Source organism: Trichechus manatus, unplaced genomic scaffold (assembly GCF_000243295.1).
Source record: "Trichechus manatus latirostris isolate Lorelei unplaced genomic scaffold, TriManLat1.0 scaffold00002, whole genome shotgun sequence".
Lineage (NCBI taxonomy): Eukaryota > Metazoa > Chordata > Mammalia > Sirenia > Trichechidae > Trichechus > Trichechus manatus.
In genome coordinates this window covers 44,192,203-44,219,757 of record NW_004443938.1, presented here as the reverse complement: position 1 = coordinate 44,219,757, position 27,555 = coordinate 44,192,203, and the positions used below count along the sequence as shown (strand labels likewise).

General features: G+C 36.3%; 1 protein-coding gene across 4 annotated transcripts in view; it reads left to right on the top strand.

The window, feature by feature from the left end:
* L3MBTL3 (L3MBTL histone methyl-lysine binding protein 3) overlaps positions 1-27,555 on the top strand; it is a 123,392-nt gene that overhangs the window by 78,729 nt on the left and 17,108 nt on the right. For all 4 annotated transcript variants that reach the window (XM_023730215.1, XM_023730223.1, XM_023730205.1 and 1 more), the window contains 4 exons: positions 1,410-1,524; positions 2,991-3,093; positions 8,606-8,755; positions 22,565-22,650. In XM_023730215.1, the coding sequence (XP_023585983.1) occupies positions 1,410-1,524; positions 2,991-3,093; positions 8,606-8,755; positions 22,565-22,650 (454 nt within the window). The remainder of the gene's footprint in view (positions 1-1,409; positions 1,525-2,990; positions 3,094-8,605; positions 8,756-22,564; positions 22,651-27,555) is intronic.

Here is a 27,555-nt window from a genome sequence, read left to right as displayed (position 1 = left end):
TAAGGAAGATAATGCTTATTTTCACTGTGAATGTGTTTTAAAGAATATAAGCAGGCATTTATAGTTAGAAAATTTAAGCAGTATATAAAAATAGAAAAGGAAAGGTCTGCCACCCCCAACTACCCTTTAGTCCCTCTCTCTAAAGATAACTACTTATGATTTTTTCCACAAAAAAAAACTATGCACATCAGCGCATATGTACTTTTTAATATTTACATACTATTCCATCATATAAATACAGCATTAGTTATTTATTCGGTCTCCTGATCATGTTAAAAGTGAAATTGATCATCTTTTCATTTGTTTACTAACCATTTATATTTGGTTTCTTGGTTATGAGCCATTTGTATCTATTTCCCATCTTTCTGCTGGGTTTTCTTCTCTTTCATACTGGTATATAAGGATTTTATAAATTAAGGAACAGAATGTCTTGTCACATGCATAACAAATGTGTTTTTGGGGGCTCATTGTGGGTCTTCCAACCTTCTTGTGGTAATATTTACCATTCTGAAATTTTAAATTTTTATGTAGCCAAATTGATCACTTTTTTTCTTTTATGACTTTTAAGTTGGGGGCATTGTTTACAAAAGATATTCCACTCTAAGATGACAAATAAATTCATGCATGCATTCTTCTAGACCTTTTATGGTTTTAAATATTTCAGTTTTATCTATCTGACATCCATTGTCTTGTAAGGAGTAAGAGATTCATAAACCTTAAAAAAGACATCTAACTGGCGAACTTGATTAAAAGGTAAAATACATATAGCATTAGCAGCTTATCCTTTCATCCTAAAAGATAAGTCCCTGGTCCCTAGTGACCATGCCTAAAAGATCAACTGCCCTTTCATGTGGCGGCCAGTAAAGAATGTAGCACTGACGTCTCTTGGAGAGATATGGAAGTTATTTAGGAGAAAAAGGATGATATTTAAAAGTGTGTTTGGTGGAAGTATGTTTTGTAAATTGGACATGTTTCTGGTAAGGCAGTGTTTTTTTGTTTTTGTTTTTTAAAAAAAAGCCTTTTCAGCACCATTCTAGTAGATTCGACCTTACCTCCTCATTTGCCTGCCTCCCTTCCTTCTGTTATATTCATTAATTCAGTGATATTTATTGCACGTTTGGTGTTGCACATGTGAAGATGTTATAACACAGTCCCTGTACTCAAGTTGCTTATAGTATTAAGAGATATATGTAATATATCTGTAGAATTATTGCCCAAAAAATGCCTTTGGCCAGGCCTTTTCTCTCATTATACTGTGAGCAAGGTATGTAAGTAATTAAAATAATTTATTAGCTACTAAATCTATCATGTAATTTCATAGAGAATAAAAATGGTTAATGTGGGCAGAAATTTTACTGTAGGAATTATTGTGACCTGCATTGTACTATTAATTTCCTTTTGTCCTACAGGTTCACTTTGATGGCTGGAGTAGTAGTTACGACTACTGGATAGATGCAGACTCTCCTGATATTCACCCTGTGGGCTGGTGTTCCAAAACTGGGCATTCTCTTCAGCCTCCTTTGGGTAAGAGATACAGAATAACTTTAAAAAATGTTTCCATATTCTTCTTTGGTGTGCTTAATATTTCCTTGCCCCCCCCCCTTCTCTTTCTACTTCTCTCTACTGTGTGTTTTCCTCTCTATGTAATTCTTTTCCTTTTTCTACATTTTTAATTACCTAAAAGTCACAAAAATAAAGAAGGAAAAAAAAAGTAATGCCTGAAAAAGTAAATGGGTATATAACCATTCTGTTACTTTTATTTTAAAATAAATATCACCCTTTAAAATTAGTACTGGATTTTTGGAAGATAATTTAGCGGACTTAACATTTAATGTGCTGATTGTATCACTGTCAGCATCTTGATTTTGATATTATACTGTAGTTTTTCAAAATGTTACCATTGGGAGAAATTGAGCAAAGTGCGCAAAGAATCTTTGTATTATTTCTTACAGAAAATCTACGATTATCTCAATAGAAATTTCAATTAAAAAAAACTTCAGTTTCAATTTAAGGGAAAAAAAGTATACAGAGAACTTTGTGCACCATGATCTCAGTTTTAGAGGAAAATGTGCGCATTATAGAAAAAGATGAAGAAAATGCAATAAATTATTATTAGGGTTTAGAAAAACGTAATGTGCCTCTTGATATAGACTGCTTTCTTGATATAGCAGTGTCATTTCTTGATCCTGGATCCTACGTTTCAAGCTGCATAAGGACACAAATACACATGTAGATGGATGGTGTTCATCACAGCATATTTAAAAGAACAAAACTTAGAAACAGATATTGGTTAAATAAATGAAAGTACACTTATACTTTAGACACTATACAACAGTCATAAAGAATATTGAGATGGAAAGGTTTGTAAGACATTTATGAAGTTAAAAACAAAAGAATGTTTGAGAACAGGACATATCTGTGTTGCCCTTTTTATGTGGCAAAATAAAACAAAACTGGAAACTTGATACATCTGTATCTACAAATATAAGTATATATCTAAGTGATTAGAACAAGGACTGGAAGGGCGAGCAGTCAGGGCTGGGGGAGGTAGTAGAATGTGAGGGAGGAGCAGGAAGGGGCTTTGTACTGTGTTACTTTGTATTCCATTGTATTGTTTGAAATGTTTACAGTGTTCAGATATTCATATATCACTTATGAGATTTACTTGATAAAAATTGTTTAGAATCTTCTCATTAATTAGGATTTAGGTAACTCTGAAATTTGACAATTTGAAAAAGGGTTACATCAAAGTTAACTATTTCATTATTGGAGAAGGATAAATTAGTAGTGTGAACAAAGTCATAGGAGAAAAACCATGAAAAGCAGAAATTGTTCAGATATTTTTAATTTTCATAGGATCTGCTTTTTCTGTATATGTGTTGATACAACAGTTGGATTTTTAAGGGTTTTCTTACTTATTCTGATTCCACACATTTGATTCTTGGAGCCTTCTGGTTAACTTTTTGCCTCTTTTTTTTTTTTCCCCATAGGCCCCTTAGAATTAATGGAAGTTTCAGAACAGAGTGGATGCTTGACACCAGGATGTAAAGGAATTGGCCATTTTAAGAGATCAAGGCACCTGGGCCCTCAGAAGTATGTGCTTGCTGCCACTTACACCAGGATTTGGTCGAATAGAGGGTTTTTGTCCCACATATGTCTAAATTAATGCTTTCCATGCATAATAAATAGATGTGAACTTAATATTAAATTCACATCCATACTAAATGTGGTTACCATGGTGATCATGTAAAAATGAAAGGGAATATCTGTAGTTGAAAATCTTCCTGGGAGAAAATACAGTCACAGTTCCTAAAATAGATTTACTCTAGCTTTCTTGCAACCCAAGTAGCTTTGCGTATACTTAGATTCTGAGATAGTCATTTTGGGTTGACCACTAGTAATGAGAAGGAGATAGCCCTGTTCAAGTTGTTTGTTTGGTAGAATATGATATGATTCGATAACTCGACACTTTGAATAATTGAGATTGCTGTAGACTAGCAGCTGAGATTGCAGAAGCACACATATGAACAGTCAAACGTGAGAGTGCGTTGGTCAGAAAAATATTTTCCAATATGTGTCTCTTATCCCTAAATAACTTTTAAAAAGAAACCAAATATATGCATTAGAAATTAAATGTATTGTTGATGATTTTGGAGGCTTTGTAGAGATTTAAAACCATGACTGAAATACTTAGAAATTCCTGTTACTTAACTGGGATTTTTAAGAAAAATAATTTAAATATTTATAAAATAAACTATTTTAAAACCCCAAACTTTTAAAAATAATGGTTTGGCAGTGTAAGTGTCCTAACTACAGGTTAATTGGGTTGCCCAGTAAGAAAAATGATTCCTTGTTATCTGGTTGGTATAGATTGTGAATCTAGGTCATTTGAAAAATCTGAAGATTGTACTACCTTTTGCTCTAAGAGTTAACAGACATTGTAAATTTATTGTAATTATTTTCATCTGGATATAGTTTACTTTCTTCTCTGCAACCTCAGATGCAGCTTATCTTCCTTTTGCAACACTCCTCCCTGGTTTTTTATGAGGTTCAGTATGTTCCAGAGTAAAAAGTCTGAGTATAAGACAGAATGGTGATTCTCTTTGCAAATATTCATTTAAAAACCCTTTTGGTTGCTTGTATGGCTGCAAGCCAGAAGTTACATGATTAATTTAAACTGGTTTAAAAGCCCTGCATCTTAGAGTTATTAAATATTGGCTACTGATGGCAGCTGGGTTATGTTTCAGACATTCTATAAGTCTAAATGCCAAAAATAATTCAGTAGCATGCTAAATTTCCATTATATATTCATAAGGTCTTTTGTTCAGTAAATATTTTTGAGCAGCATTTTCTTTTCAGTAGTAACAAATATATATTGAACATTTATTTACTCAGTGCTAGGTGTTGTTTTAATTGCTGTAGAAGTATTAGATAATCTATAAAACAACCCTGTGATAAAAGAGCTGTTATTTTCTCTCAGTTTTTAATGATGTCACCGTGGCACTCGAGAAGTTAAGTAATATGCCTTACTTTACAGCTCATGAGTAAGGAGCTGGGAATGGCACCCAGTCTAGTTCTTGAGTGTGTGCCCTTGATCACTTCCCTCTGACTCCCTTCTCAAGGCAGTTTCATTCCACTCCATGAATTAGTCACAGACCCAACCCTCAGAGAACAGACTGATGGAATTATAAAAGCTGTGCATAATTTAAAATATCAGCTGCAAATAATAACTAATAAGGAAACTTTACAATCCCAAGACATTCGTTGGGCGAAAGGCAATTTGTTCAAATTGGGAAGAGAAAGAGCAAAGGATTGAAAAATGGTATATATGTTGTGGGCGTGCAATTGGAGATTCTAAAAAAGTTTGGTCTTCTGGGGGAAAAAAATCACAGTATAGCATTGTCCACTGTTCCTTTTAGGAATGCTTTAGATCTGAGTAAAGAGGCCTGTCTATCCCAGCAAGCTCTATGGTAACAGTGGCATCCTCCCCAATGACCCCAGCTACTCATTCAAGACCACCTTCCCCAAGTGCACAGTGCACTTCTCAGGGTCCCTCAGCTGGGCTGCACCATTTCCGAGAATGTCAGCTCTACCCTGGAATGACTATTTTGGAGCGTTTGTTCATAGATACAGTGTTGTGTTTCTTAAGAGAAGGGAGAAATTATGGGATGGATCATGGAAGATATTATGGAGAAATGTGGTAAAGAAATTCAGTATAATTGGACCCCTTAGTAGAGAATTACTCATTTTCTTGGAATGAGTGAGGCAGAAGTAGACATTTTGACTTAAAGGCATGCGTTGATAAAGAAACTGTATTTGTTTTCTTTTCACTTACAGGCCATAACTAGCAGTTTCTGTGCATTGGGCAGAGTTACTGATTGACTAGGACCTCAGGAGTGAGGGATGCCTTTCACAGAACCAATGGAGGGTGTCAACTCCTACCTGAGTGCTAACTTGTCTTCTCAAGCCTTTGAACTTAGTCTCCCTGCCACCACTGTCCTGTTTACAATGCTCAAAGTTCTTTATGTGGCAGGATATTAATCCTTAGCAGGCACAGCCTGTTTTCCATTTCATTAGGAGACTTGCGGAATAGCTGCTGTGTCATGGATATTCTTTGAAAGGTTCATTTCACTGGCACTTATGTTCGTCCTTGCTGAGAGTGATGTGTTTAGAAAAACATAATGAGAAAATTCTCTTTGGATTAATTTACTGAGAAACAGCATAAATCAAAACATGCATTCTTTGCTTAGATAACAAGGAAGGTTGCTCTTTTAGCAAGAATAATCAGGTTTGTGAAAACATAAGCAAAAGACTGTTTTGACTAGCATTTGTTGTTAGCTTCTCTGAAGATTTCAGTAGTTGAATTTGATCTAAAAAGTGTTAGAAAGAATATGTGTCTCAAAGATGAAATTTGAGGGTTTTTTTTTTTTTTAATGTTGATATATCCACGACAAATGAGAGCGTTGGACGTAATATTCTGATCTCTAGGCATAGTCAGTGGCCAGATTGCTTAATTCTACCTTTCTAGCAGGGTAACATTAATATTAGTTGTGCCATGGTATTTCCCTTTGTTGATTCATTCATTCAGCACAGGGAGAGGTCAAAGAATGGAGGTGGCTTAAAGGAAAACTAAAGCCAGTCAGCTCCAACTCACGGTGACCCCTTGTGTGTCACAGTAGAGCTGTGCTCCATAGGGTTTTCAGTGGCTGATTTTTTGGAAGTAAATCACCAGGCCTTTCTTTGGAGGCCACCCCTGGGTGGATTCAAACTTCCAACTTTGGGGTTAGCAGCCGTGTGCATTAACCACTTGCAACTGCAATTATATAAAAACAGATATTCCACATGTTTAGTGTCATCAGAAAAAATCTTTTCTAGGAGAAATTAAAAGAAAAGTGAAATATTTCTAACAACCTCTAAAGGATATTTATCGAGTCCACATAAAGTTTGAAAAATTTAGTGACTTTGGATAGTGTAATTGTAGACATCATTTTAATTAAACTTCCACCCATCCAGCAAACACCTAATGAGTACCTGCTTTTTGTGCCAAACCCTGGGTTAGGTGACAGGCTATACAGAGGAGTGGGCCCCTATTTTTAAGGAGGCCACCGTCTGGTATAAACCAATCTGCATGGAGGCTTGAATGGAGCACTGTGTGGAGTAGCACATATAAGGAAGCGTCAGCTTTTCCTGAGGGAGGCAGAGAGTCTTTCTAAATGAGGAGGAGTATGGAGTTTTTAATGCGTGTTTATTTTTTGCTGATGTTCTTTTATGCAGTATCTGGTTTGTTCTTAAAGGTTAAGTATTACCATTCTTCACCTTTTTAAATAGTAATAGGTAACATTTATTGATGACTTACTATGTTCCAGGCACTGTTCTAAGTACTTGCATGTTTTATCTCATTTAATCCTCACAGCAACACTATGGAGTAGGCACTATTTTAATCCCTTTTACAGATGAGAAAACTGAAGTTAAGAGAGTTTAAGTAATGTCCAAGATCATACAGCGGCAGAACCAGGATCCAACCCAGGCCTGTATTGCACTTACATCTGTACTCTTAGCTGCTAGGTTCTCATGCAAACTACAGTAGCATGATAATGCCTGCCTGGTGTTTTATTACAGGTTTCTGCCATTAGAAGGGGTGAGAATGATTGTGTGAGCACTCAGAAAACTGAAAATGTCACCTTAGTGTTTAAATAATGTATTTATAATTAAAAGGGTTTTGAAGGTGGCACTAGGGTGCAGTGAACAAGGCAGTCCTTCCATTTTCCCCAATGAGCTAGACCAGTATTTCCTAGGAGAAACAGCTTCCTTAGAGGGGCCAGTGGAAGTATTTGTGTGTGTGTATGTGTATGTGTATACATATATATATGTGTGTATGTGTGTGTGTTTGTGTATGTAGCCCTGGTTGCACAGTGGTTAAGTCTTTGGCTGCTAACCAAAAGGTCGGCAGTTCGAACCCACCAGCTGCTCCTTGGAAACCCTGTGGGGCAGTTCTGCTCTGTCCTGTAGGGTCGCTATGAGTCAGAATCGACTTGAAGGCAACAGAAATATATATATATATAAAACCAAACTCATTGCCATGGACACATATATATGTACAATATGTACACGCATATATGATATAGAACAATGTATAATAGAGTACCCCTAATAAAGTCCACACGGTAGGGAATGGTGTAATCCTATGTGAATCTACCCCTCTACTTTCTAAGGAATTAAATAAAGGTAAAGAGGTGTATGTGTGGGTGTGTACATACACATTACTAATGTGTTGTCACTGGAAACAATACATGAGAAACTAAAAATGATTCTAAGAAGTTTGATCAGGACTGCTGAATTTATAAAGTTCATGTGCAGCTTTAATAAATGTAAATAACTTTGTATTTATACAAATTTTTTCATCACTCTTAACAGAAACTCAGTGCCCTTAAGCAACAACTCCCCATTTCCCCCTCCTACCTGCCCCTGCAAACCACTAATAAACTTTGGACTCTATCTATATGAAATATCCTTTGCATGAGACGTGAAAGACCAGTAATTGGGCACAGGTGGAAGGGGAAGTGAGTTACGTCATTATCCAAGTTGGCCTCTGCCTCTTTCTTATATTAGGTACAGAGTTAGCTAAAGTTGATACACATACTTTCCAGAATATCAGGTGTGCTATCAGGCCAAGAGACAGGAACATAGGGGGACCAACTTCTTTTGGAGGGCAGTACTTGGAATAAAGGGAATTAAAGAACCAATGGCTGCCCTGGACCTGGAGGATCACGGTAGGGAGCGAATGCGCTCCATTGATCCCTGCCTTGGACAATACAGAGGAAATCGTGCAGTGACCATTAATCCATTTCAAAGATTGCATCATATTGTTTCTTAAAATCTAGTGCAAAGAGATACTTTCTTTCTGAATATTCTTAAATTATCTTTCAAAGATAAAATAGTTCATACTGTATGTTTATTTAATCATATATATGCACCTCCACACATATAGATCTATATGATAAATTCATTTAAATTTTGGGATTTTATGTTCTGTAGGCTGTCATTTTAATTGGGAGAAGTACGACTGTTCTAATGGGAATGTTCCTTTCTTTTTTTAATCTTCTAGTTCTGCCACCTGTCCGTATTCAGATGTCAATTTGAATAAAGACCGTATTTTCCCAGACCGTTTAAGTGGTGAGATGCCTCCAGCTAGTCCATCATTTCCAAGAAATAAAAGAACAGACACAAATGAAAGCTCTTCATCTCCTGAAACCAGGTAATTAAAGTGATAATATTAGTGTTGTTTAGAGTTCCCTGATTGACAGAGGTTTTCTTTTTTGATACTTTATGATTTATTTTAGTTTGTTGAAAATGTGCCTTATTTAATGTAAAACGATGGTGGGGATCAGTACTTAGAATTAAAAAAAAAATTGGGCCAGAGGGATTATAAAAGCACATCTAAATCAAGCAGGATTTCCTCTTTCTTGTTCATCTTTTATTTGAACTTGTTTGGTGTCAGAAGTTTAGAAATTCCAGTCTTTTCACTGCTTGCCAGTTCACATTTCTGAATGAAGTACTCAATATTTATGAAGAACCATCCCTTATTAAAAATATGACAGACTCCTTGTGAAGAATGGACATTATTTTGTTTTAGTGCTTGCTGTATGCCAAGTACTTTTTTTTTGTTTGTTTATTGTTGTAGTTTAAATGAAGTTTACATTTCAAGTTAGTCTCCCATACAAAAATTTATACATATATTGTTATGTAACCCTAATTGCTCTCCCCATACTGTGACAACACACTCCTCCTTTTCACCCCTGATTCCCCATGTCCATTCAACCAGCTCCTAACCCTCTCTGCCTTCCCATCTCACCTCGGGACAGAAGCTGCCCATTTAGACTTTTGTATCTACTTGAGCTAAGAGGCACACTCCTCACATGTATCACTTTGTATCCCACAGTCCAGTCCAATCCCTGTCTGAAGAGTTGGCCTCGGAAATTGTTTTAGTTCTGTGTATGCCAAGTACTTTCATATACATTATTTCATTTAATTATTAAAATATTAATTGTACTATAAACCCAGTCGTTTACTTTTGATTTCTTTTGTGGAATTGAGGTAAAGAACTACATTTTGTTAGATACAGCATTAAGTAAATGGTTTGTACTCTTATTTTAGCTGAGGATTCTACTAAAAGAAATGAGTGAATTAGTAGAAAGATGATCTTTAATGTTTAAGTTTTGAAGGTTTTGTTTATGGAGTATGATAAAATCTAAGGTAACAGTTCTCAGTTTATTTTCATGTTTTATAACTTCCATTATTTTGGATGAATCAGGTAGACATTTGAATGATTAACAGTAGTGATTTTTTTTTTTTTTTAGCCCGTAAAACCATGACTAATGTAACATAAACTCATCTACCAAATCGCAGCACCCTAAAATGAGGGTATTATCTCCTGAAGAAATTTAACTTAGGCAAATAAAAGTATTAATTCACATAGTAGTAATTACAGGTACAGAATTCAAATTCAAATCTTCAATTCAAGATTAGTCATCCAGAAAATCTATGTCAGAGAACAGAAAGCACGCTATGGAAGGTATATCTCCTTTCAAGAAAACTTGCCACGTAATGATAAAGAGAAAAACCTATCTTGATCTCAGGGTACCTTTAGGTCAGTTGGTATAACATAGTTCACAAAGATAATATTCTGCAGCCTAGCTTGGTGAGTAGTGTCTGAGATCTTAAAAGCTTATGAGCAGCCATCTAAGATACAACTATTAGTCTCCTCCCTCCTGGAGCAAAGGAGAGTGAAGGAAACAAAAGATTCAAAGAAACAATTAGTCCACAGGACTAATCGCCCAGAGGAACCACAGCCTCTTCTAGCCTGAGACCAGAAGAACTAAGTGGTGCCTGGCTACAACTACTGACCGATTTGACGGAGACACAATAGAAGGTCCTGGTTAGAATGGACTAAAAATGTAGAATTGAACTCAGATTTATAAAAAAGACTAGACTTACTGGACTGATAGAGACTGGAGGAACCCGTGAGTATCCCTCTAAAATACCCTTTAACTTGGAACTGAAGCTACTCCCAGTGGTTACCTTTCAGCCAAATAATAGATTAGCCTATAAAATACTGTATTTTAACACAAATAACACATGCCTTCTGCGTTTGTTTACCAACTGCACCATCTCCCTGCAAGGTATTTTTGTAAGCGCCACTATGCTTTAAAAAAAGAAAAAAGAAAAAATAGGCATAGCGGCGCTTATAAAAATTCCTGGTGGGGTGAGGGAGCAGTTGGCAAACTAACAGAGAAGGCATGTGCTATTTCTGTAAAAATGCAAGAAACAATAACGTCTGTGAGGAATGTGCTCTTTAGAACAGTCAGCTATACGAGACCAAATGGGCAGCCTTTGCCCAAAAGCAAAGATGAGAAGGCGAGGAGGGGCAGGGAACCTGGAGGAATGGAAACGGAAGGCTGGGTGGAAATGGCAAGAGTGCTGACAGATATGCAGGGCTAGCAGCCAACGGCATGGAACAATTTCTGTATGAATTGTTGAATGGGAATCTAATTTGCTGTGTAAACTTTCAAAAACACAATAAAATGTTTTTTAAAAAAAACTAACCTAGGTAATTTTTGCAACTTTTTACCTCAATTTTTTATATTTTTTATAACATATTAAATTAAAATGAACACCCTTATTTCTCACATCAGTTTCAACTGTAATGTTTTGCCACATTTTCTTGCCTCCATACACACAAACACACACCCATAGACATTTTTTTCACTTGAACTAGTTAAGGATAAGTTACAGACTTCTTGATGCTTCATACCTATTCAGTATATATAACCTAAGGAGAATATTATTTCACATAATTGTAATATTATGACCACAGCTAAAAAAAAAAAATAATAATGCCTTAACGTCATCCAGTATCCACTCCATGCTCATGTTTTCCCACTTACCACAAACATGGAACATCCATTGACCTTTTATCTAATGATAGTAGTATCCATTGCAAAATACTGATCATCTAATTCAGCATTTCTTCTACATTATTTGACTATCATTCTGCTTTAATGAAAGGCTTTTCTCCCCTCCCCTGGTCATTTTTAAAATTTGAATAAATAGTATGGACTCTTGGATTTTTTTTTTTTAAGTTACATGTGCTATGATCATTTACAGCCATATATATACACATATGTATAAAAGATATGTGTGTATACGTATATGTATACATATACGTATATGTGTATATAATATATGTGTACGGATGTATGTATAATAGATAATACATATACGTGTATATATACTTCATACATATGTATACACACACACACACACATTTTTACACAGATAACACATGCCTTCTGCGTTTGTTTGCCAGCCGTTCACTATCCCCATGAGGTATTTTTGTAAGCACTGCTAGGCCAAGCTACTCTGTCCTTTAGGGTCGCTGTGAGTCAGAATTGACTCAGTGGCAACAGGTTTGGTTTTTTCGGTTTTGGTATGCCTTTAATTGCTACAGTCCTACTAGCACTGTTTCGGTGTACAGTTATGAAGAAATTTTTTTCCCAGGAATTATAAAAAGCAAAAACAGAACAAAGAAGTTCTTTCTCTTTTCAGGAAAAAGCATGTTTTATAACTCTTGGTTATTTCTGGATATTCTCATGAAGCTGAAATTCAAGTAAACACTTGTGTTCACAGTGCTACAATTTCTCCATGAAGTGAAGCTGCTCTGAAGGGCAGGCAGTTTCATCTCTCAGGCCTTCATACCTGAGGCCAGAGTCTCCTCATGACAGAAGCCAGCAGCAGTTGGTTTGGGTGATGTCTTGGTTTCCTCTGTAGTTCTAAATCCGTGTAAGAAGAGAGTAATTATCATACTGAATCTAACCCATGTTCTGTCTTCTGTTAGCATATGGTTATGGTTCTTCCTGTCATTGCCTGTGATTAAAGAACAATCCCAGTCATTTTAAGTTTTCTGTGAGTCCACTGAAAATATTTTATATCTAAATATTTTTTCATATCTAAATATTTTTAATTACACGTAATTTTAACCTGTACTACCTTTTGAGTCAATTAATTCTGTGCCTGTAACTATTAGTATGAGAATTAATACTTTCATTTGTCTTAAATTTAAATTTCTTCAAGTATTATGCCCTCATTTTTGAAAGCCAAGATTTGGTAAATGAGTTTGTTACATTAATCAGGGTTTTTAAAGACTTTGCTTAGATTTCATCTCATCTTCATCTTTCCAGAGTTAATCTTTTATCTTATTTACTTATTAATTTATTTTTTGTGGCTAGAAGTAATATGAGACGTTTAATTAGTTGCATGCAGTCAAAGGGAATGTGAGGGAAACAATCCAAATGACCCCTAAATCCTGTTTTTAAATCCTGTTTTAAATCTTTGACCAAGACTTTTTTCTTACTGTATTTTTTTAACTGATGTATTTTAAAGAAGTTATAGATATTGTGATAGTTCAACCTCAACACTCCATTATGCATAACTAAAAAATAATATTGTCCAAAACAACATAAATTTATTTCCTCTTTTAAAATTGGTTTCAGATTATTCTTCTCCAGGCAGTACTGGTGCTCACAACAATCAAAATGACACATGGTATTTTAGGTGTAAATGAGCATGGGTGACAAGCATAGAACCACCTAAGTCCTGTTCTCGAGAGTTTGGGGTTGAAGATCTATACAGACGTTCGTTTGATTTAATAGTGTCTTCTTGACTCTCACTTTCTGAATCAGCTTTGGCCAGAGCTACAGTTTTAATATGTAAGAAACATGAAAGAGGTATAATTTAGATTTCCAACTATTTAGACAGAATTCTACATTTCTTCTTACTTCCTCCCACATAACCAAGAAGCAGTAAGGTGGTTCCCACCTTGTGTGAATCCATAGTACACTAAAAGGTTGAGTAGGAAAATAATTGTGAGGCTCATTGAAGCTTTCTGCTTAATTAAAAAGAATGTTACCCTTTAAAGCTTAGAAGATAGTAAGTAATCTCATATTCTTTAAAGTTTTTGTAATTCCTGGCAGAAAAGCAAAACTAAATGAAAATAAATCATTTACAGATATATTCAGAAAACGTTTATTGAGCATTTTCTACATGCCAAACGAGGTACTATTCTAGGATGGTTCTTATTTCTGCTAGATATTTTTCTTAAATGTTATCTTCCTGAGTAAATGCTGTCAAGGATACCAGCCTTTCTCTGTGTAGTAGTTTCCTACTTATAGTTTAGAGCACACAAACCAAAGAGCACTATTAAACACTTTAAATGTAGAAAGTTGATGTAAGTAAACTTTCTCACGTTGTCTGTGTCTGGTCACCTAATCTCTTACCGCAGCTACAGCTCCTAAGGTGAATTATTTCTCTGAGGTAGACCCAAGGAGCAAATGCATAAGTAGCGTAGGCTCAACACTACAAGGATACTGTGTTTTCTGTTGTTTCCTGAATGGGTGGGTGCCGTAACATGCTGATTAAGTGCGTGGGGGTGGAGTCAACTGCTTGGATTTAAATCTTGACTCCCTGACTTGTTGGGTATGTGACCTGCAACAAATTACTCAATAGTTCTTTGCTTGGTAGAAGGTTTATATGAGAAAAAAGATGTAAAGTACTTAGGGAAGTGGCTAATAAGTAATAAGCTTCAGTAAATGTTAGTTTTTATTATTGTTGTTGAAAGAGAAAAAGGTTACTTATTTCACAGATATTTTTTATTCCTGAGGAGCAAAAGAATGGCCGGCCCATTTCTTTGATATCCCTAGGTTAAACTTAAATAGGGCACTCAGCCAAAATGATTCTCATAATACCAAATTATGTTCTCTCTTTTCCTTTATTCATTGTTCACCTGGATGTAATTTTCCTCTCAAGTTTTCACAAATTTTCTTTGTGCCGTTATTAATAGTTTACTAAAATTTGGTTGCCAGACTTGACTGAACTTTTGAAAATGAACTTCGGCACATCAAGAAACAATTTGCACCCCTGGAGGCAGACCCTGAGACAAGAATTTGATTGCAGGTGGTTTACATGGGAGGTGAAGAAAACATCAGTGGGGGAGTGAGGAAGTGAGACAGGGAAAGAGACGCAGCCAGTAAAAGCTTAGGTATCATGCTGGTTACCACCATGGGCAGCAGGAGCGCGGTCCTGTTGGGAAAACTCTGGGGGTTACTGTAAAACACATGCCTCACAGTTATTCTACCCTAGGGATGAGGGAGCTGAGCTTTTACTTAAAGACTTCCCTGGGTCTCAGACTTTGTTTTGCATCCCAGTCATCTGGGGTGCTTGTTAAAATGCAGCTCTGGAAGCACCACCTCTAGAGAATCTAAATCAGGAAGGGTAAGATGTGTCCCAGGAATCTTTATTTTTTAAAAAGCACTCCTAGGTGGTATATGCAAGTGATCTTCAAACCAAGCTTGGAAAATCACTATTGAATGAAAAGACCCCTCTCTAGGGAAACAATTTACAATGTATTATCAGTTGGGGGACATCAGACGTCTATCCCACATAGTCTTTTTTCATGAAATCGTTCTGTAGCTGTTTGTACTTGTGTGTCTAAGTTAGGTGATATCTCTGTTAAAAATCACTTAATGCTTTAAGCATCCCATGTTGTTTTTGGCTGCCTAGACATACCACATAAACACACTAAAAAACCCATTGCCATCGAGTCAATTCCATCTCATAGCGACACACTAAAGCATCTTTTAAATGTCTGCCAAATGCTTGTATTACATTGCAGGGTAAAAATGCCCACTGCTAACTAAGTCTAATGATAACATTGTTTGTTCAGTTCATTACAGGCCGTTAAAATGGCTTCTGAAGTTGCAGGACTAGTGTTCCTACTCTGAAAATTATATAGAGTATTTGCAGGAATTGCTGCCATCAATCTGATTTATATTTCAGGATGACTCTAATTTTGTCAGTCATAGCAAGCCAGTCTGTATCCTTTAAGAGGACCCTGTTAAACAGATGGAGTCCCTGGGTAGAGCCCCTGGGTGGTACAAATGATTAAGCTGTAGGCTACTCACCAAAAAGCTGGCAGTTTAAATCCACCTAGAGGTGCCTCCAAAGAAAATCCTGGTGATCTGCTGAAAGATTACAGCCATTGAAAACCCTATGGGGCGCAGTTCTGTTCTGACACAGGTAGAGTCACCGTGAGTCGCAATCAATTCAGTGGCAACTGGTTTGGTTTTTGGGGGGTTAAACAGATGAGAAAGTAAGCTAACATGAAGTATGTAACTAAAAACACATATACATCTATTTATTTGCAAAGCTATAATATCAAGTAGAATAAAATTAATTTAGAGACAAAAGTCTAAAAGATTGCAAAAGTTAATTAGTAAGCATTAGGGATTTTGTTTTCCCTTCTAAGGTTTTTTGGCCTGAGGGCTTGGTGTTGAAAATTAGAGAAAGCCATTTTAATAACTAGGCATTCCCTGGCTATTTTAAAGCATTTTCCCACTCTTTTGTTGATGGGCTGCCAGGTACGAATTAGGAACTAGGGAGGTTTTTGCATATTCAGCCCTTGGGAGTCTGAATCAAATCTGTGTGCACCTAAGAGAATCTCAGTTGTAGTTAAAAACTCACAGTTCTGATGCCAACCGCTGTGACACCAAGGCAGCCACTCAAAGGGTGAGGAAAAGATGATTGTATTATTGTTATACGCCTGTGAAGTCGTTGGAACAATATTGTAACAGGATCTTATTTTATCTCCTTGAATAGCACCAAGTCTTGACTCAGGAGACGCTTACATAGTAGAAGAGCAGTGACATCCGTTCCCTTTTCTACAACAAGGAAGTCACATGGTCTCACTCTTCTAATGATACCTAATCTATATTTCCCAAGTCTTCCTTATTGGTTAGGACCATTCATTTCATAAGAGGATTGATTAATTAGTTGCTGAATTAATTCATTTTTGCTGGATTGTTACCGTTTTTACTTGATGATACCCACCGTATTTATTCATTATAGTCCTTTTCCTCACTTAACACATGTTTCTTATGCTAAATTACAGTTTAACAGACTTCCATTGAAGTGTTTCATTTTTAGTCATAGGTTAAGTAGTAAAGCATGTTTATCTCTCCCGGGCCTTGTTTATGAAAACACAAGTAAAACTATTGCAAATGTACTAGCTTTTAAAACCTCAGAAGAAATTTAATTTTTAAAAACCTTTCATTCAAATATTAACCATAGATTAAAGGTTTTAATCCCACTGTTTTTATTTGCTGACTTTTCTGAATGCCTTTGAAGATGATGTCTTCTTTGCCACTGAAACCTTTCAAGCATGGTCTCTTCTTCATGGTAGGAAGCATTCTGGAGGCAGTTCAAGTACTTTTTTTTTAATATATATATACATATAATATTTTATTGTGTTTTTGGTGAAAGTTTATACAGCAAATTACATTCCCATTTAACAGTTTCTATACATACTGTTCAGTGATATTGATTATATTTTTTACAATGTGTCAACATTCTCATTATTTCCATTCTGGTTCTTCCGTTTCCTTTTATCTAGCTTCCCTGCTCCCTCCTTACTGTCTCATCTTTGCTTTAGGGTAAATGTTGACCATTTGGTCTCATATAGATGATTTTTTAAAGAAGTATAATACTCACAGGTGATACTGTTTATTTATGAGCCGATCTGTTATTTAGCTGAATGGTGATGTCCAGAAGTGGTTTCAGTGAAAGTTTAAAAGGTATCTCAAGGCAGTCATCTCAGGAGTTCGTCTAGTCTCAACTGGTCTAGTAAGCGTGGCCTTTTTTTAAGAATTTGTGTTTTCTTCTACAGTTTTCCCCCATTCTGTCTGGGACCATCTTTTGTGTCTGATCAGAACAGTTGGTAGTGGTAGCCAGGCACCATCTAGTTCTTCTGGTCTCAGGGTAGATGAGGCCATGGTTCATGTAGGCTATTGGTCCTGTAGACTAGTTTCTTCTTCAAGTCTTTGTCTTCCTTTTTTCTCTTTTTCTCCAAAGGAGTAGAGACCAATAGTTACATCTTAGATCAAGTACTCTTCTAATATACCTTTAAACTGTAAATACTGGGATTCTCATTATCTGATCTTTTACCTGTAAGTCACCTCGGCGCAGAAATTTAAAGGAAAAGTAAAGTGTTGGAGACATGCAAACAGACAGCCTTTTGTCAAGCGACGGAAAAACCTCAGTTTTTTACAGCTCTCACTAGTGTTCATTGGGTCCCCACTTATTGCTGGGGGACATAGGTACTTTTCAGCCTCACCAAGGCCCCAGTAAGACTGTTGTTGTTAAAGGCCTCTGAGTCGATTTCAACTCATAGTGACCCCATGTGACAGAGTACAACTGCCCCATAGGGTCTTCTAGGCTATAATCTTTACAGGAGCAGATTGCCAGGTCTTTCTCCCAAGGAGCCTCTGGGTAGGTTGGAACCACCAACCTCTGGGTTAGCAGCCAAGTGCTGCCACCAGGGCTCCTCCTATAAGATTAGAATAAGCTATTTTGGGAAGAGAAGGGTGGGGTTATTTTAGGCAAGTGCCAAGCCAAAGAGTGGACCTTTTACATTTGACCTATAATTGTTCAGCCCAAGCTCCCTAACCTGTATCATACGTATTTCTACCTACTGTTCATATTCTACTGCCTACTTTGATGATGGATTTAGAAAGGTGACTGAAATCAATAAATCCCGTAATTTCAGCAGAGTAATTTATTGTTTCATCTTTTTTCAATATTATTTTTAACAGAATAGTTGAAACCTAATTAGTTAGGAATTGTTCTTAAATGAAAGATAAATGAATTTGAAGAAATACAGTTGTATGTGTTCAGATGTCATCACGTTACTATGTATTTACTCTTTAATGTTTGTTTCACTAATGTTTACCATAAAGCATAGAGTAAGATAATAAGACATCCAAAATGTGACACATAATTACAGAGAGAAAAGAATACTGGACTTGTGGATTCCACGATGTTTTAATTAGAAACCTAAAGAGTATTCTTAAGTAAAATTTTGCCACAATTCGATGTGAATTCATGCTAAAGAAATATTGAAATAATTGACCCTTCAGAATTCTAAAGTCCCAAAACAAATTGCTATATTCCAGGTACTCTTCTAGGTATTTTTCACCTACATGACCTCATTTTATCCTCATAATGACCTTATGTGGGTGTAGAGGTTCATTTATTATATCCCTAACCCGCCCAGCAGTACTGTGGAAGAAAAGGCCTGGTGATCTGCTTCCATGAAGATCACAACCAATAAAACCCTATGGAGTAGTTCTACCCCTTAACATGTGGGGTCCAACTAACAACAGCAACATTCTACCGATGAGGAAATGTGGACACCTGTCTTGGTTACAGGTCACCTTGCTAGACTCTAATAGACCTAGATGATAGGGCAGTCGGGCTACGGAGTCTGTCCTTTTCAGTGTTACTCTAAAAGTTATTTTAATACTTGAAGACTACAAATGTCTTAAAGAAATCAGGTGTCCATAGAATAGTTTATCCTAAAATGTAAGTAATTCCTAAATAGTAATAGCTACCACGTAGCATGCTGTGACTTATTATGTGCTTGGCACTGTACTTAGCACTTTCTATACATTATTTTATTCAGTCCTCAAAACGCCTTGTGAGGTAGGTATATGATTTATTAATCTCTGTTTTACAAATGATACACCTGAGAATTAAGGAAGTTAAATAACTTGCTAAAGGTCATGTAGAACTAGTAAGTAATAGTACTAAAATTTGAATCTGGTCTGTTCACTTCCAAAGACCATGCATGCAACCACTACATTGAGCTACTTTCTCCATATTAAGATTCCCTGTTCCCGTGCCTCTTATGTTGGTGGTGGTTGTTAGTTGCTGTCAAGTTGGCTCCAACACAAGGCAACCCCATGTGCAAGAGAACGAAACACTGCCCGGCCCTGTGTCGTCCTCACAATTGTTGGAATCCATTGTTGCAGCCGCTGTGTATTTTGAGTGTTTTCCAATCTAGGAAGGAGCCCTGGTTGAACAGTGGTTAAGCTGTCAGCTGCTAAGCAAAAGGTCATCAGTTCGAACTCACCAGCCACTCCGTGGGAGAAAGATGTGGCTGTCTGCTTTCATAAACCCTATGGGGGAGTTCTGCTCTGTCTTACTTATTTGTTTGTCAGTTTTTCTATTTGTCTATTACATAAATAATGTAAGAGCTATGAGTCAGAACTGATGGCAACAGGTTTTGTTTGGTTTTGGTTCCAACCTAGGAGGCTTATCATCCAGCACTATATCAGATAATATTCCATGAACTTAGGGTTTTCATTGGCTAATTTTCAGAAGTAGACCAGGCCTTTCTTCCTAGCCTGTCTTAGTCTGAAAACTCTGCTGAAACCTGTCACCATGCGTGATCCTGCTGATACTTGAAATACTAGTGGCATAGTTTCCAGCATCATAGAAGATGCAAGCCACTGCAGTAGGACAAACTTTGACAGGCAGATGGTGGCTTCAGGCTGTGTATCCTCTTCCTAAATGACGTTATTGGCAATGAAAAATGTTGATAAGAGTAGCTGAAGGCGTTTTTATTTAGAGAAAAATTATAATATTAAAATACAATGTCAAAATATTTCTGGTTGTCATTTTAAAAAAAAAAAAAACCTCTCAAGGAACATGGCTGGTACTGTGTTCCAGAGTGTATTGTCATATCATAACAGTTTTGACAATCTGATGTAATCATATTTCATCTGTAATTGGAAGACATGTAGCTAGAATAACTTTTTGCCTAGGAAGTCGAAATCCTAGAACAAGGATTTCATGTTTACCTAGAAAAAGAAATCCTTCACAGTACTTTTTAAATTAGGATAAATATGATGAAATTCCTGACCTGATAGAAGAGAAAAATAATGGTTACCTGGTTGAGAAAACGGATTTATTTTAAATAAAATACAAGAACAAATAAGAATGTTAATGAGTCAGATTCTTCATTTTTGACCATATCAATAAAAGACAAATTTGAAAATAATGTTATGGCATAAGAAGTCAGATTTCCCTTTAACTTTATATAACAAAGATATGTACTTTGTCCTAAAAAAAAAATTAGTGTAAAAATCAAAGTGCAATTGAATTTAATATTAGATTTCTGTGTCAGGAAGGCCTAGTGCCCAAGGTCACAGGGCAAGTTACTTAAACTCTTTAAGTTTCCGTGGCTGTAATAATAGACCCTTTCTCCAAGGATTGTTATGAGGTATAAGGTGTGTAAAGAGCCCAGCCAGTCTTTGGCTCATAGTATGTTCTTCAGAATGCTTACTTTTCTTTTTAATATTAACTGCTTCCACATTTCTGTATGTGCTAGATTGGGATTCTGTTCTCTTCAGTGGTTCTATTCACCTGTCTGTTTCATAATACCTGTTCTAACAGACTGCACAGATTAACCCCACTGCCCGCCCCCCCCGCCACATATACACAATCTCTTGCTAAAGGAAACAGCATGTAGAACCCCAACTGGGGTTAACCATTTTTCATTTTAAGAAACTAGCAGAATCAATGCATTTATCAGAAATAAAGCATTCAATAAATATTTTTTGTGGAGTCCTTGATCTGAAATGCATTGGGTAAATGTAAAATTCATGTTTATATAGTCCCAAGTTTATATAGGTACAATTTAATGAAATGCTATAAATTATAATACAGAAAGGAAAACTGAACATACTTCTATGATGAAGCAACATGAATAGTATAAGAGCAAGTAACTTGCATTTTGCTTCACATTTTGTGATGTATTATGGCAGACCCAGGCATGAAGAAACCTTTTGGGTCAAAGGTTATATTTTCCCTTCCTATCTATGTTCCTCCTAGAAAATTGTCTTTTTCTGACATTTCAGGAATGAGATAATTTGCAGCTTTATTTGGGCATAAGAATACAAAGGAACTTCTCTTCTGTTTAAATCTTCTACCTTTATTGGAGCAAAGTTTACCTTATTGAAAAAGAACAGTATGTGCTGTTAAAACTACAAAAGTGTAACTTGATTATCAGTGATGAGATCAATAACTGATCATAAAAACTGAAATATACAAAAAATCTAAGACTTAACTTTAGCCCTTAGTGTCTTTTTTTTTTTAAAAAAAAAAAAAAAAAATACCATTCATCAAAACTTCTAGGAAATCCACAGTAGCTAGTTGTGAATTTATTTTCTTTGACCCTGGGAAATGTCAGTTTTAAGTTATATCGCTGTAATGTGTGATTGTTTCTAGTAAATATTAACGTAGCCATCTACAAGCAGATTTTTTTCCATTGGTAGCAATACTTACTGGGATAGAATTTGTGACCTAGAACCATTATTTCCCATTTAATACAAAACAAGCTTGTAAGATCATATAAGCTATTTAACATATTAAGCTGATGTTAACATGTAATTACCAAGTATAATGTCAGCGCTGCTTTACAGAGAAGACAGAAATTTCTGTCATATATATAGCTTTAAAGAAACTGTTGGTAGCCTATATTTAGTTCCTTTAAAGCCATTTTTGTCTCTAGTTTACAAATAAAACTCTGAATTAAGAACCGAATGGGTCCATCCCACATAGAGCGTCCCTGGTACGTTTAGTTTAGCCTGAGGTCCTTCGTGATCAGACAGAGGTGGAATCAGTTCAGCCCATGGATTTGAGCTGATTAAGCTGAAAAAGCTTCCTAGAAGTGGGATTGAATCCCCTGGGCCAGTCTCAGCCTCAAGGCCGAATCCTGGTGCTGGGTAGTATAAAGTGACTTAAGTAAATGGTGTTCACTTTCAAAACTTTTTTGTTTTTATATTGAAGTTTTATCAAACAGTACAAGTAGAGTTGTTCATGAATACTTGTCCCAATTAGTAGTTGAATTATTCAATAGCTACTTTTTCCAGAATAGTTCATCTTCATATCATTTTAGGTTTTAAAATCTCCTTCCTGAAACAGTAAATGAAAATTGATAATGAAGGAAATAGACATTTATAGATTTTACTAGGATTAATTGCCTTCTTAGTAGAACTACATATCCTTTCTATTATTTTAGTTGTGCCATTTATTTTTAAGTTAAGAGAAACAGTTGTTGAAATGCAATTTGAACCATTTTTTAAAAGGATAGTCTTGCAAATATTTTTCTCAGAGACCAGCGTGGTGGTGATGTTCCTGCCAGAGAAGACACTGAAGAGAAAACCGAAAGTGAAGTGAAGACATCACAAGAAGCCAGAGGTAGCCTATTATTTTCATATTATTGGTAGATGTTACTATTAATACTCAGCAATCAAAAACTTTGCTGGAATACAGCAGTCACTTTTATATTAAAGATGTTCTACATTTTGGTTGGTTTATCCTTTAGAGCAGGCAATAAAGTTTATTGTTCAAGATAAATATGTAAATTCCTAATGATATGGATTGAGTTGTAGCCTATATTACAGACTCACAGTAGCTATATAACAGGTAAGACATTCTGTTTGGTCCTTATCTATTTTCTTTTCATATATTTAACACTCAATTCAGAATTTCCTTGTATATGAAATCCAAATCGAATTAATTTGGTCTTAATCTAATACTACAGACATGAAAATTGCTTGAACAAATGTTTTAAGTTGTATTGGAGAAATTAATTTTTCTTACATCTTTGTTTTGAAAAGACATTACAAGGGTTTAATTAAGCAATGAAGTCATAATGATTGTTAGTCATAGTATAGATTGTATTTATAATTCACACATAACTACATAATTATTATTTATTTGTTATAAGAAAATGACAGCCTGTTTATGATTTTAATGACTACCCCTGGAGATATTGCTTTTCACGTTCATTTGTTACGTTTATATCAATTATTATATAGGAATCAAGAGTGGGGTGCCTAATGACTGTTTGCCTGTAATGACCTATTTCATAAATGATGCCTTGATTCCCATATCTAATTTTATTAAAGCGGTAACTTAACGATCAATTCAAAAGTGATATTCTCTGCTGTCTTCAGCATGTTCCTTGGTGTTTAATGTAGCATTATGTAGTGGTTCAGAGCACATGCTTCAGAGCTAGGCTACCTGGGTTTGAATCCTGGCTTGACGCCTGTTAGCTTGTGACCTGGAACACATCACTGAATACCTCTCAATGCTTCTGTTTTCCTGATTTATCCAGGAGGATGATGGTTACTCCTCATGATGTTGAAATGGGGATTAAGTGAGGTCACATTTAGAGCTTGCTTAGAACAGTGCCAGGCATTTAGTAAGTGCTTTGAAGTATTTGATACTTTAAAATGTTTATGTTCTTTTAAACAGGAAGAAAACTACTTTACAAAGGTTTTGTCATCAGGGTCATGTTTGGTTCTTAGACAAAGGCTTCATCTTTCCTTTGTGAATGGTGGCTTAGTGGAGAGGTTAAGCACCTTCTTTCATTTATATGTCATCTCCACCACTTACTAGCTGTAAGCCTGGTTATGGGCAAGCCTCTTGTGCCACAGTTTCCACCTATGTAAAGTGGACATAGTTACAATATCTGCATCGTTGGATTATTGTGATGATTAAATGAATTAGTGGCTGGAGCATTGGCTACTTGTAGTAGTAGTAGTAGTATTGTGGAATAAATGTCTATTGCATGAAATAATCTGACCCTTTGAAATTCAAATAGATTTATAATAAAGTCTTCTATACTCTAAACTTTCTGAGGGAGTAATAATTTGATAACATCTTCTGTTTCTTCCTAATTTAGTGGTTTATGTGACTTTATTTGCTGAGTCAAATTTGATACTATTTTTCTGAAAATCATCAGGTTTATTAACATATGATATGCATGCTATTCTTTATTTTTGTAATTTTACATCTTTTCTAATGTTTTTTTTTTTAATTTTTCTTGATTTGAATCACCTGAGATTTTCTGTTATTATTCTTTCCAAAGACGCAAACACTTGGATTCATATATAACTCTTACTATTGTGGTTTTCCAAGTCATTTATTTTTATTGTTTTTCCTGCATATAAACCTATAATTCAATATGCATATTTTAATCATTGTCTTATTTTTATCAGTGAAAGAGAGCCTCATAAAATAAGTTGTTTTGAGAATTTTGGCACATACAAGATTGACTTAACAATTTTTTTCTTTTATGTCCCATCCAGTTTCAGCTGCTTAAAATGAGTTTATTAATTCAGATTTTTTTGAGACATTTGATACAAGGCTGTTTCTTAAAACTAATTTTATCTGTAGTAAAATCGTGCTATGATTGTTGGATTTCATTTATCACCTTTCTTAGCCTTGGATTTCCTTTTTCTTTTTTTTGAAATTTTTGTTTCCAGACTCATTTTGTACAGGAAGGATTTAGATTTCTTAACTTTCTCAACTTCTCATTTAGTAGTTTATTGGCTTTCATCACTTCAGTCCCAAACCTGGTCTTAAACAGTGGTATCTGAAGTCTCCTATTCCTTGGTAATATTGGAGATATCTCAGATCATAGTCAGTGGGTGGCTATGTTCAATTTTTCCAGTCCTCCTGCATCTAACCCACAGCTTTTTCTGGAGCTGTGACCTATTATCTTAGATTGGCATCTCTGGAGACAGACCCTAAGAGTGGTATATGCAGCAAGTTTGTTGGTATGTGCTCTTGGGAACAACACTGATAAAGGAGTGAGAGAAGCAGGATTGGGCAGAATGAGAAGAACTGTGATGTAGTTACCACAGAAGCTTCCATTTATCCCAGGAGAAGCTCTGGAAGGCTCTTCAGAGTTGTCGTGAATGGCTCTTCAGAGTTGTCCTGAATGGAGGCAAGGGGGCCAGGCCTTGGTACTTCGGCATTGACCAGTCCTTGGATGTAGGCTGGAAGGGGGACTTGCTCTTGTGTAAGGAAGCTCCTTTTGGCTTAGGACGGTTCTTGAGAGGTAGACAGTTCTGAGCCATCAGGCACCACCAGGTGAAGAGGTAGACAGTTCTGAGCCATCGGGCACCACCAGGTAAAGAATGAATGCCTCGGTCCTGAAAGGAAATTTGAATGGTGTACCACAGTATCCACTACATCTAGTCAGTTGGTGGTTCACTGATTTTCCTCTAAGAAAAATAAAACGAGAGCAAACAAACAACCCAAAACGTACTTTCATATATGTGGGATTCCAAACTAAAACCAAACTTGTTGCCATCGAATCGATTCCAACTTACAGCGACCCTGGGCCAGCACATTTCATGCCATTCTTTTGGTTTTCAATCATGAGGCCAACCCCTAAGTTTAACTTTCTTTCATTAGTTTTGCCCAGAACGTAATAAGCCTTCTTGGTTTTTTAAACTCAGGTTATCTTTAGAGCCAAAGAGCTTCTTTCACTTATAGTTTTGTCATATCTGCTACATTTATTCTTTCTTGATTGCTAATACTTATTATCTATTAGACAAGGGATGATATTCAAAATATTTAGCAACTGGGTTGGCAGCCAGCATAGCACAGGACATCTAGAACCCTCCAGAAGCAGGGTCTCTAGGACCCCCTTCTATACTAGGAATTAGCCTTAGTTGCCATATCTTAGGGAAGTCCCAAAAGGGTCAGGTGGGAGGGCGGGGGGATGACTATTACCAGCCAATATGTTAGTATTTAAATATTTTAACAATGTGTATGTTTTTATTTTAAAATTGTGCCTTAAGTGAAAGTTTACAGTTCAAGTCAGTTTCTCATATAAAATTTTTTCACACATTGCTATGTAACACTAGCTGTTCTCCCTGTAATGTGACAGCACACTCCTCCTTTCTGCCGCAGATTTCCGGTGTCCATTCAACCACCTCCTGTCTCTTTCTGCCTTCTCATCTCACCTCTGGACAGGAGCTGCCCATTTAGTCTTATGTGTCTACTTGAGCTAAGAAGCACTCTTCACAAGTATCATTTTATCTCCCATAATCCAGTCTGATCTTTGTCTTAAGAGTCGACTTCGGGAATGGTTTCAGTTCTGGGCTAACAGAGAGTCTTGGGGCCATGTCTTCCGGGGTCCCGCGAGTCTCAGTCAGAGCATTAAGTCTGATCTTTTTACTAGAATTTGAGTTCTGCACTTCACTTTTCTCCTGCTCTGTCAGGGACTCTCTGTTGTGTTCCGTGTCAGGGCGGTCATTGGCAGTAGCTGGGCACTATCTAGTTTTTCTGGCCTCAGGCTGGTAGTCTCTGGTTTATGTGGCCCTTTCTGTCTCTTCGGCTAATATTTTGCTGTGTCTTTGGTGTTCTTCATTCTCCTTTGCTTCAGGTGTGTTGGGACCAATTGAAGTACCTTAGATGGCCGCTCACTAGCTTTTAAGACCCCAGACGCCACCCACCAAAGTGGGATGCAGAGTGTTTTCTTAATAAACTTTGTTATGCCAGTTGACCTAGATGTCCCCTGAAACCATGGTCCCCAGACCCCCACCACTGCTACTCTGTTTCTTGAAGTGTTTGGTTGTATTCAGGAAACTTCTTAGCTTTTGGTTTAGTTCATTTGTGCTGACTTCCCCTGTATCGTGTGCTGTCCTTCCCTTTACCTAAGATAATTCTTCTCTACTATCTAGTTAGTGAATACCCATCTCCCTCCCTCCCCACCCTAGTAACCATCAAAGAATGTTTTCTTCTGTGTTTAAAACCTTTTCTTGAGTTCTTACAATAATGGTCTCATACAATATTTGTCCTTTTGCAACTCACTAATTTCATTCAGCATAATACCTTCCAGATTCATCCATGTTATGAGATGTTTCGCAGATTCATTGTTGTTCTTTATCATTGCATAGTGTTCCATTGTGTGAATATACAATAATTCGTTTGTCCATTTGTCCGTTGATGCGCACCTAGGTTGTTTCCATCTTTTTGCTATTGCGAACAGTGCTTGCAGTGAACGTGGGAGTGCATATGTCTGTTCGTGTGATGGCTCTTACTTCTCTAGGATATATTCCAAGGAGTGAGATTGCTGGATCATATGGTACTTCTGTTTCTAGTTTTTTAAGGAAGTGGCAAATCGATTTCCGAGTGGTTGTACCATTTTACATTCCCACCAGCAGTGTGTAAGTGTTCCAGTCTTTCCACAGCCTCTCCAACATTTATTATTTTGTATTTTTTGGATTAATGCTAGCCTTGTTGGGATGAGATGGTATCTCATTGTAGTTTTGATTTGCATTTCTCTAATGGCTAATGATC